At 43.3% G+C, this 11,975-nt stretch overlaps 1 protein-coding gene across 2 annotated transcripts in view; it reads right to left on the bottom strand.

Annotated features, from left to right (window-relative positions):
- The window catches only part of CDKL2 (cyclin dependent kinase like 2), a 34,714-nt gene that overhangs the window by 5,941 nt on the left and 16,798 nt on the right, over positions 1-11,975 (bottom strand). The window contains exons 8-13 of one of the 2 annotated variants that reach the window (XM_050945015.1): positions 10,739-10,827; positions 8,557-8,686; positions 4,328-4,620; positions 1,347-1,440; positions 496-613; positions 189-295 (exon numbers count right to left, since the gene is read on the bottom strand). In XM_050945015.1, coding sequence (XP_050800972.1) covers positions 189-295; positions 496-613; positions 1,347-1,440; positions 4,328-4,620; positions 8,557-8,686; positions 10,739-10,827 — 831 coding nt within the window. Of the gene's footprint in view, positions 1-188; positions 296-495; positions 614-1,346; positions 1,441-3,461; positions 3,568-4,327; positions 4,621-8,556; positions 8,687-10,738; positions 10,828-11,975 lie in introns of those variants that run through there. The other variant, XM_050945016.1, reaches the window with a different exon arrangement.

Here is an 11,975-nt window from a genome sequence, read left to right as displayed (position 1 = left end):
CAAAAAACTACTGGATTGTCCTAAAACAAATTGCTCCAGTGAGTATGCTGCTGCTACTCAGACACCCTGGAATGTAATGTGCTGCACAGAGACTGGAACCTTTGTGCTCTTGCTGCTTTGCAACGTGCTTTGAAAACCTTGGCAGAAAGCCAAGTAGAACAACGCAAAGCATTTCATTGGATCATCACCTGTTGCAAAGCCAGGCTCGGGTTGTGAAGATCGATGGTGGCAAGGGACGGAATGCGAGACTCTGAGACTGTTTTGTTCTCCTTTCTGACAAATCTGGAATTTCGAGCTGCAGAAGACAAATAAATAAATGCACTGACTGCTGTGGATTTTTGTTGTTGGTTTAAGCATACAGTGTCAATATTTCCTTCTCAGAAAACCTGTCACATGCTAATATTAAAAAAAATTAAATGTCTTGATGCAACTTACACTGCTCTTTATAACTTATTTATCATCCAGTTTTAATTAACAGCAAATTAAACCTCGTACCGTCCATTCCTTTCAGTTCAGGGAGATGGTTATAGTTTAGCTCGGGCAAACGCACATCTGTCTTGGAGAATTCCCATCTTTTCTTGTTTGCCTGAAGAATGTTCTTTTCATTTGAGACCTGATAGCAAGGGATCGATTTACATGAGTAATATATAGCAAAGCTAGGGGTACTAAAAGTAAAACCATTATTCAGGTTTAAAAGAAGTGAGAGTCTCTGCTATGAGACTTCCTCAAGCATCAGAGTACCAAAACAGCCTGTATTCTTTCCTAGAAACATTCTGTTCAATAATCCTCAAGACAAGCTTTAGGAAATCACCTACACTTACACAGAACACCAAAAACTGGAAAGTGGTCTCAACTGTGCAGTCTGTAGTCAGGCAAAACTCCTACTGATCTTGAGAGGAGTTTTGCCTGGATAACGACTATAGCATCAGGCTTTAAATCGGCATGGCCTTTCAAAGAGAATTCCGTGGGAGCTGCTAGCCACTCATTTAAGTGAGTGAGTCATTCGTTTTTACAGTCTGTCCACAGAAAATTCTAAATGTAAATCCTGAACTACCTGGTCACCATAGTCTCTTCTCCCAGCCTGGCCAGAAACTGTAATTGCACTTGTCTAGAAGAATACATGTCTATCATTTAGATCTCTTAGAGAGTGCCTCTAACTTAAGTAATATTCCAGGACAATACATTCACATAACATGACTGTGAGTAAACTATTATATATGATGTCCCCAAACCAAAGAAGGGAAATATATCTAGAGAAGGCTGAAATGAAAGGTATTAATGACATGAAAGTAAATACTGAAGTTTAAAATACATTGTTTTCACTACAGGAGAAGGACGATGCTTACCGATGTGCCCAAGCTGACATTGTAATGCCCTGCTGGTGAATGTTTCCCTTGCTTTATAAAAGGGGTTAAGTATTTTTTAGTCTTCTCATCAACTCTATAAACAAAAACAAAAAATCCAAGACTCCAGTCAGAATTAGCAATAATCTCTTGGCAACATCGTTGTATAAAAACGCTGCAGCGTGAGACATCCAGCCCTGACATAATCAGCTGTTGAGTTATTGGTCTCAAACCTATACACTGCGCTGCCAGGGAATTACACCCGGATCAGAAGTGTACCCTTGCTATTAGTCTTGGGCCTGTCGAGCAATGAAAATCAAGGTTGGTCTCTCCCAGAACAGTGTGGCACTGTGATACAGACAAACAGCTGCCATGGACTCACTTCAAGAATCCATTCATAAGGCTGGTATCTAGGACTGTTATTGGCAAACTAGCCTGCCAGTATCCTGCAAGGGTTTTTATTAGTTACTCCGACCAGAGAGGAGAATCCCACATCCTTCTTCACTGATAGAATGTAGCATGACATCAAAGCTGGGTCACACGTAAGTGGTGGGGGAGGGCTTGTGAGCGGGCATACACATTTTCACCATTTTTGATACACGTTCTAGATTCCATACTAAGTGATTTCACACACACAGTGGGGACGATTACAATCCGTCCCACACACAAGCAAAATCCTGGAATCCCATTGACTTCAAGTGAGAATACTGCCTGTCTAAGTTTTTAATCTCCTACTCATGTTTTCTGATGCAAAACTCTTTGCAGTCACTCTCTTCTCTCCCTACTATAGCTGTATTTAGGGCTCACTATTGTGTCTTCTATGCACAGACCTGTGTTTGGGGATGGTGTGGGGCCCTTTAACTGCCCCTTCAGGAGCCCCAAGAAACATTAATCTTCAGAGCCACAATACTTCCTGCAGCTACCCAGAGACAGATGGAGCACAGGTGCTACTGCACCTCTAAAGAGGGTGCAGGCTGATCTCCCTGCTACAGCAGGCACTGAGATCACCGCGTTACCTGCCCCCCTTGAGACAGTTACTGTTAGCCCTGCAAATCAGAGCTCAAGTGAGTGTGTGTGTCCCAGATTCCTGTGCAGAAGGGACAAGGAAGATGATCTTTGCACCTTCCCTCTTTCATGCCCCTACACCCTGGGTTCTGTCTGGCCCATAATTATTAAATATCTGTTACAGCAAGGAATACACCAGACGGCAACACTTATCCATGTCTGTATGTTTCCAGAATAGCTGAAAAACCAATATTTGCTAACAAAGAACTTACTCCTGAGGGAATTCTGCACCAAAAAATTAAAAATTCTGCACCAAAATATTTAAAAATTCTGCATATTTGTCAAAATAACACAATATAATCACGTCAGTTTCAATTATTTTGATAATTTATTTCAAAATACCTGCCAACAAGTATGTCTGTAACAATACATACAATGAAAGATTCAGGATTTTTTTTTTTTTTTTTTGGACAAATAGATTCCTTACTAGGCATATTAATACAGAACTTTGAGTAATCATTCATTTAAACTACAACACAGAAACATATTTCCCACACTCCTCAGAAGCAGTGCAAAGGCTTGGGGGAGTCAGGGGTAACGGTGGAGCTGAGAGAGAGGGAAGGAGCCTGGGAATGAACCTGGAGGGTTGTTGGATGTGGCTGAGAGAAGTATAGGATGTGGGGGGAGGGGAAGGATAGTTATGGGGTGGGGTAGCCTCCCTCCATGCAGACCCTGGCTGATCCCAGCCTCTCTCATTCATTAGGCACATCCACCCCGGTCCCCATGCGTCCCTGCATCCCCATGTGTCCCTGAACCTCCTCCCCCATCCCCATGTGTCCCTGCACGCCCTCCCTCATCCCCATGTGTCCCTGCACCCCCTGCCCGTCCCCAAGCGTCTCTGCACCCTTCTCCCTGTCCCCATATGTCCCTGCACCCCCACTCAGCCAACCCTTGCCCCCCCAATCCCATGTGGCCCTGCATCCCCACCCCATTTCAGTCCCCACCCCAGTCTGTCCCCCACACTAGCCCTTTTGGACTCCAGTCTATGTGACCTCCCAGCAACCCCGTGTGCCCTGCTCTGTCTTCCCACTCCCCCAATATGTGCTTCCTCACCTGGCCCCATTGGCAGGGCGCTGTGAGAAATGCAGCTTCTGCTCTCTCCCTATCAGCTGTTACGGCTGGCGAGCAGCTGCTCTCTGTTCTGGTGCCACAGCAGCCCCTGGTGGGCGAAAGGCGTAAACTGAATATATTTTCTGCGGAGAAAAAAAAACTGCAGGGGGACATGAATTCTGCATGTGCACTGTGGCACAGAATTCCCCCAGGAGTAAGAATTACAGACAAGAACTCGTGTACACCAGGTGGGATCTCCAAATAAAAAAAAAAGAGCAAATCAACTTGCTTAGGATAACTGCCTTTTAACTTCCTTTGTGGTTACACTCCTAGAGGCAGTCCTCTCCCTGCTCTGCTTTGTGCTGCTAATGTGGTGCAAATAAGGCAGAACATGACATGGCAGAGTCCCCAGAGCTGTCACAGCCAGTCCTGATGCCACCCTATTCACAGGGCCCTGGTGGAAGGAGTGCGAGAGGGCGAGCATGAGTGGTCAGAGCATGCTGTGCTTTGGGTATCTCTAACTGGTGTTTGGTCCCATGAGGACTGTTGCCTACTGGCATATATTACAGCAGCCATGAAGTTTCATCAGGGCCAGGGAGAGAATCAGGAAGCCACAACCAGCTCCCTTTATGCTCCATGAAGCTGGGAGAATGGCATAAACTCAGGAAAGCAGAGATTCTAACTCTTAAATTCCATAATCTCAAAATACAATTACAGCTGCTCCCCCATACCGCTGAAAATCTTTTACCACTCACCCAGCCCTGCCCAAAACCCATTTAACCCCCTTCATTGTAACAATGTCATTCCATGACACTCCCCCTTAAGGAGCATTTGCTAAGCTCCTCTACTGTTCTATTTAGCTTCCATACCTGTAATTATGGGTTCCAGGCATAGTTCCCATCCCAGAGTTAACACTTATATTGGGCGTGATGGTGGCAAGGTTCGGGGTAATGGGAGGAATAACCATGCCTGGATTCTTTATGTAATCCAAGCTGCTGCTGGAGTCTTTCATGCTTGTCGGAGGGACTGTTTTGAACTGACTGGTTCCACTGTCATACAGGCAGCTCATATTGGAAGATCTGTCAGCTTTCTCCACCTCAGCTTTGGATAATTTCACCTTGAACAGTTTAGGATCTTTGCTCTTTGGATCAATGTTGAAGTCCTGTTTAGAAAGAGAAGTGTCACTCTGCCTATTGGGGGTTAGGACGGACGTTAACATTAATTTACAGCAGCATGTGTGGAAAAAGAACAGAAGACAGACATTCATAAGAAGTGGTGAGATTCGGGTAGAAGTGTAGTGATGTTATGGAGAAAACTCCCGTTTTCCATCAGCAGAAGGTAGAGTTCATAATTCACAAAAGACTTACCAAGTCTCACCATCCTAGGTAAATAAGTTATCTTACCACATCCCATCAATGCAGGAGGTTTGGTTTGGTTTGGTTTTTAACGTGTTTAGGAAAATTAAAGGGCATGTTCTCTCTCATCACTAGGTGCCTAGTAAAATAGCACTAGCTGGGCCTAATCATGCTGCAGGACAGGTCTACGCAACGGTGGCACAGCTGTAGCATGTAACTGTCCCGCTGTAGTGCAGATGCTGCCTATGTTGCTGGAAAGGGTTTTTCCATCAGTGTAGTTAATCTGTTTCTCCAAGAGATGGTAACTAGCTCAACAGAATAATGCCTCCATCATCCTAGTTGTGTCTGCACAAGGGGTTGGGTCAACCTAACTATGGCGCTTGGGGGTGGCATTTTTTGCAGCCCTGAGTGACGTAGCTGGGTTGATCAAATTTTTAAGTCTAGACCAGGCCAGTGTCTATTCCTCACTCAGCTGAGCATCCCTTCCCAGCAGGTCAAGGTACATGCAACACACCAGTAACTAGGGCAGCGTAATATTTCTGAAATTAGCATGCGCCAAAAGTGCAGCGACATGCACCACGAAGGCGGCATACAAAGGCATACAAAGCTGATGGACTAAATCACGGAGAATGAGACCCCACATCAGTCAGGGCTTCGGCAACACACATTTCTAGGCTCTGGTATGAAAGCACCGTCAGCCTACTCAGCCACAACATTTTCACACCTGTTTTGACATACCTAAGAGACAGGTAAGCAAATGTTTACTGTGATTTCCCTTAAGGGATGGCACATGACTACAGCTGGGTTAGCTGGGTAGTGGCAAGAAGTGGGTTTTTGGTTGGTGGTGGGGTTGGTTTTTTTTTTTTGTTTGGTTGGTTGTTGTTTTTTTTAACAAAAGCTGCAACCCATTATTTTGATACTAGCATGACACCTACAGCTTTTCATTGCCAGAGACTCTGAGACAAAAGGAATCCTGGGTACCACGCATGAGGGCATAACAAGACACCTCCCAGGCTCTTGGAAGGCACAGCTCACTAGAGCTGCCCAGTGGAGAAACCCATTTGAGAACAGGAGAGGGCTGAAAGGAGGATGGGGCAAAGGCTTTTGGAGTCACAGGTGCTTTGAAGAGGCAGATAGGCCAGAGAAGTCTAAGGAAAAATAGAGCTATCCTGACCTACTTCCAAAGAAATGGAACAAGAGCAGAGATAAGCGTCACTGAGGCAGATCCCAGTCCCTAGCGTGGGATTTACAGCAAAAATCTGTACATCTGGAGCAGGGATCTGCAACAATTGAGCAGCGATGCAACATAATGCTGTGCACGGTCAATTGATTTACACACTTTAATGAACCCTCATCGCAGCTCTAGTAGTTGGCAGGTAACCATGCACCATCCTTATTTTACCCACTGGGAATTGAGGGAAATGGTTTAAACAACTTGCTCACAACCACAGATGGAGTCTGCATCAGAGATAGGATTAATGCTCAGGGTTTGCCGATTCCAAGGGCCACATTTCACGTCCCTAGTGCTCAACAATCTCAGTACCGATAGAACTACACTTAATATTGTCTGGCGCAAAGGCGGGGGAGGGAAACGTACATTATACACACATCATGTAGGAGGGTGTATGTGACGGCTTAGACCTACAATAAGACCCTGGTATCTGGAGATGCTGCTTCCAGACAGTCATTTTGCTATACAGAGTTTAGCACTCCAGCCACCTCTGAAAAGGAGGAGGAAAGATTCCTCTGGGGCTTAGCAAGGAAGCCAAAAGGATATCCAACATTTCTGCACATAAAGAAATAATTCACAGGAGGCTTTACATGAGCTCTGGAATTCCTTAGCCAAATACACTTTAAAAGCATGCTTCACCCAGCACAGCCCCTTCCTGCTCTCTGGACGGATGCTATTTGCAGTAAGTGAAAGCCAGTCCATTAGTCCAGTAAGTTTGCTGGACATTCGCTGCCTGGCTAAGAGCAATGACTGGGCTACATAATGTCTTTCCTTAGATGTCTGTTGCACCAGTTATATTTTTAAAAGCTTGAGCACTACATAGCTTTTTCTCACCTGACCTTGAAAGAGTCAGCTGCCATCTAATCTGTTCCTTTTGAAATCATTTAACGTGGAATACATAACAGAAGTGTTGCACTGCATGTTAATGAATCCAGAAAAATTCCTTTCCTAACAAATTCTGCACGTGTCTCAAATAAAACGGGATTAATGTGTGTGCAGCTTGCAGTTATGAGACCTTTAAACTTTAAAGTACCAAAAAAAGGCAAAACAAACTTAACCATTAACTGAAATAAAATGCAGCTCAGAAATGAAAGTCACTTCTCTTTTTAGCTCATTCATTTCAGACACTTTGGAATAAACACCAACTGAATTAAAACACATGTACTTTTAAATGTTATCAGCAATCCACAGATGTGTGTTTCTCAATTAAAAAATAACCTAAATCAGACTTTATCCTAGCCATATTTTTTTCCTCGTGAATAAAATGTTAATTTACAGGCCTTGGGATTGCCTCAGAGTACAAAGCTTATGAGCAATAGTATTTATAGACACCAAACTGTGGACTATAAAAGTGTTGGATAATGTACAATTATCAAATGGCATGAATTTTCTATAGCATTTGCACTTGGAATAATTTTGAAATTATACACAAAGATCTTTTTTTCAAAATAAGTGGCAGATGCTCACCTAGACCACAATTTGGAGAGAATAATATAATGGGGGGTGGGGAGGAGAATGATGTACACACATTGATGCAGGGCCAAATGATGCAGACCTTACAGAGAACCCATGCTCTGAAAATCACGTTCCTTACAGGTGTCTCAGGTAGGACACCCAAGAACCGAGGCACCCAAAATCACCAGTCACTGGAAAATCTGTCTTGTCACCAGTCTCCAGAGAATTACCCCTGCGAAATGATACAGCACCAAGCACCACAGCTGATCTCAACAGCCACAGCAAATAGCCCAGAATGAAGCTGAGGGTTTTTTATATCACAGCCTGTATGCTGTATGTGACCCAGCAACAGAATTGATAGGAAGCAGGTTTAATATACTGCCTAAGACTAACACTGCCCAGCTGGTGCACGTTTTCTGTATCCACTATAGATTCAGACTGACCTACAAGGGTAGCCTTGTCTTGCGTTCAGCCGTGATGAAATAAAGTATAAGAAATACAGCTGGGGTAAGGGAAAGTAAATGAAAATTTCAAAATTTCATTTCACTGGTTTATTAAACTGGCCAGTTTTTCACCATTCAGAATTATTTTTGAAATCAAAATTTTCACCTATTTTAAAAGCGTAATTTTTTGTTCTATTTTATAATTGAAATTTTCCAATGCACCTTAGTTGACCAATCAAATGTAGCGATGGAGAAAAATAAAACCAAACCTGGTAAGTGAATGCTAAAAAACGATAAATGAAGAAAGTTGGTCAAAAACTTGCAAAAGATTAAAATTTTCAAGAAAAGCTGTAATTGCATAAAACATTGTTTCTGATAATCGACCATATTTATTGGAAAAAAATTTCAACAGCTCTAGGGCACAAAAGCGTATTTCCAAGAATTATGCTTACCAGAAAGTGATGAAAGAAGGTGCATTTTTAATAATGGAAAATAAAAATATCTATATATTTCTCTATGTAATTTCAGAAGTTGGGCATATGCACACACAGAGATGGATTTTTTCAAAGATTACATGAATACTATTATAGAAAACAAAAACAAGATCTACTAACCTGGATATCAAGCATTTTTCTTTCTTCTCCTAAAGAATCATCTTTGTCCTTTTTGCTAATTTTTGATTTTTTTGGCAAAGGATGGTCCCTGGCATCTTTCTGGATCTTTAACCTAAGCTCCTGAGCAAATCTACAATCCATATCAAAAACAAAGCAACTTCCATTAGTACAAAATCTACACAATTTGGTGTTCACCCCAAGCCCAGTCAGATTATGTCTCTTTTGAATAAGTAGTCAAACTATTATACTTTTTTAAAATGAAAAATTAGCCAAACTGGTTTACCCATTAAAAAGCCTCACAAGTTAGTATGGCCTGGAAATATACATCTAACAAAACATACACGGCAATTATGTCCTGTGTTCCAGTTCAGTGACTCCGTGCTGCATGCAACGATTACTGATGTAATGTAAAATGCTGTCTGTGTCATTTATGGATATTAGTGAAACATTATTAAAGAGGACACTTGCTCTTGTGCTCTGGGACAACAGATGGAATTACTATGGACTCCGCTTATTCGCAGTCTCTCTCCATTCTCAGCAAAAAGCTGCTAATATATTTGAAGGCCGCCAATAAGCGAAAGGCAGGTTTGTGCGGCTGCAGCCAGCAAAAGCAGCCCTGGGACGCGCCTTTCCTGGTCGCAGCCCCACAACCCTGCCTGCAGCCAGGGCCTTTCTTCCAAAAATAGCTGTCAATAAGCAGCATGCCTATGGCCAGTCTCTGAATCCTACTAACTTACCGTCAACGGGAAAGGTTTGGTTCCCAGAAAAATGTTGTTATGAACCGAAAGTTGTTAACATCAGGATTGCTATTAAGTAGCATCCATTGTACAATCAATGGGCCTGCTCTTGCTCTCACTGGAGCCAAGGGTGTTTTGCCATTGACTTTAGTAGGAGCCGGATTAAACGCTTCTGTGAAACTGGTGGTACTCTCTCCTGGTATTTTAGAGAAAAGGTCACTTAGAAAAAAGATGCACATAATTTCTGCATCAGAAATTAGGCAATATCCTTTGTGTCCCCACTTCAGCACCTGCCTGCACAAGAATTCAAGCATATAAACCGGTGTCGATCCTGACCAGCGATCCTTATTCACATTAGTTTGCTACTTAGCAAGTAACACAAGACTCAACATAATGAGCGTACATGGGCCTGAACTGAAACCCACTAAAGCCAATGGGAGCATTCCATTGATTTTAACGGACTGTGGAATGTGCTGTATATGCAGCCATGTGGTGCTGATACTGTACTACTTAAATAGGCCACTCGGGATCTGACTTACTAGGATTACAGTATTTTGCCACACTTAACTTTATCTAAGTATAATTGTGTTTTATTATTTAATCATCGAGAACAGCGGTTCTCAAACTGTGGGCTGGGACCCCAAAGTGGGTCATGACCCCGTTTTAATGGGGTTGCCAGGGCTGGCGTTAGACTTGCTGGGGCCCAAGCCCAGCACCATTGTGTGGGGCTGATGCCCAAACCCCACCGCTCTGGGCTGAAGCCAAAGATCAAGGTCAGGTTACAGGCCCCCCACGTGGGGCTGAAGCCCTTGGGTTTTGGCATTGCCACTTCCCGCTGCCTAGGGTAGAGGAGCTTGGGCTTTGGCTCTCCCCGCCCAGGGCAGGGGGGCTCCAGTAGGCTCAGGCTTCAGTCCCCCCCTCCTGGGGTCATGTAGTAATTTTTGTTGTCAGAAGGAGGTCGCAGGGCAGTGAAGTTTGAGACCCCCTGATCTAGAATTACTCAAATTTTGTTGAGAAAAAGCTGAACAAACAAGGCCAAATAATTCACACTCCTATTTCTAATAAGTTTTCTGTGCATTTTATGGCAATAACTCGATGAATATTTATTTACAGGAAACTCACTAACTTTCCCTGGGCACACTAATTTTCTTTTTTCTGCCAAACATGCATCAAGTACTACACTCGTGTAATGCTAACCACACTGAAGGCTGCTCTTTATCCAGAAGGGCAGTTCTACTCCACAAAATAACTAGGTAAAAATGGCACTGTTCAGGGCTCCATGTTTACTGTTTGGCATTTTCCATATCAAATGCGCTCAGTGTACAAGTCTTGTTTTTTTCTAACTGCCAGCCCTGCAAATTCAGCACAGAACCTCACACAGCTCAGTGGCATTATTTCCTTCTCTCACATGGCCATTTTGACCAAGAAGCTAACAGACAATGTACCTTTCCGTAAATCCATCTTTGTTAAAGAAATTGCACTGCAATAGGTCAGCACAGGATGGCCTTTTGTCCGGATCAATCTGCAAGCATTTCTAAAAGATCAAGGAAAATTTTGGTAGGCAACTGCAGTAGCATCAAATGAAAAATCATTGCTATGTCTAAATAAAAGTCACTAAAGAGACAGTAAGAAAACAAATAAACAAGGTCCAAAGTTATTGAAGAAAACACTGCTACAGTGTGACTAAGGGATGTAACCAGGGAGGACAAACTGGACGAATTTAACAATGTTTGCTTGGAAACTCTATCCATATGGAATTGCTGCCTTTCACTAACAGACATCAATCCGCTTTCTCCTAAACTGTAACCATCTCTCTAATTCTGATTATTTTAATTTTTTGGTCAGGATTTTACAGTATGGACAATGTTAACATTAGAAACCAAATGAGTCGTGTTCAAAGTGTTATTTTATTTGGCCAATAAAATTATTGTATTCCACACACGCAGGCATAAACACACACACACACACACACACACACACACACACACACACACACACACACACACACAAAGTAGCAGCTGCAATGTTCAATACATATTTTCCCAAAACTAAAAATCTAAAGTGGCTAAGGCAAAATTGAGGGTTTTCTAGAGGCTAACTGCCATTGTAACAGAGGCAGAAAATTCTGGGAAGGAAGATGAAGGGCAGACTCCTGTCTACTCCTCCCCACCATCAAATGACAGACTTGCTTGCTTCCGTTCTTTACAAGGAAAGCTACCGACTCCAGGAGTTACAGGGAAGTGGCTCTCTGGCTTGTAGATTGTGCACACTGAATGCAACTAGCTATAGGGAGAGAAAGTTGCTCCCCACATGCCCACATAATATAAAGTCACATACAAGACAGAAGCGGTGTTTTAACTGCTCCTTGCTAGGATTTTGCATCTGTAACACACTGGTCAGCATGTGTTACCTGTCCCGCTCCGTGCCCAACTCACCACTTAAGAGTCTGGTAGACAGGGCCACCCCTAGCCATTTTGGTGCCTATGGGGTCTCCAAATCACTAGCCAGACAAGACCTTACTTCCCACCACCACTCTAGCAGCTGCTCAACGTGAGAGGGGAACAAAGCATGTGGAGCAGGGACCACAGCTCTTGCTCCCTCTGCTCAGTGGCCATGGATCCAGGCAGGAAGGAAAGCAGCTCAGAGCCTCCTTCCCCAACCATCACCAACCCCACCAGAAGT

The sequence above is a fragment of the Gopherus flavomarginatus genome, chromosome 3, assembly GCF_025201925.1.
Source record: "Gopherus flavomarginatus isolate rGopFla2 chromosome 3, rGopFla2.mat.asm, whole genome shotgun sequence".
In the NCBI taxonomy this organism is placed as follows: domain Eukaryota; kingdom Metazoa; phylum Chordata; order Testudines; family Testudinidae; genus Gopherus; species Gopherus flavomarginatus.
The sequence above is the reverse complement of the archived record's forward strand: the minus strand, read 5'-3'. Positions and strand labels throughout refer to the sequence as shown.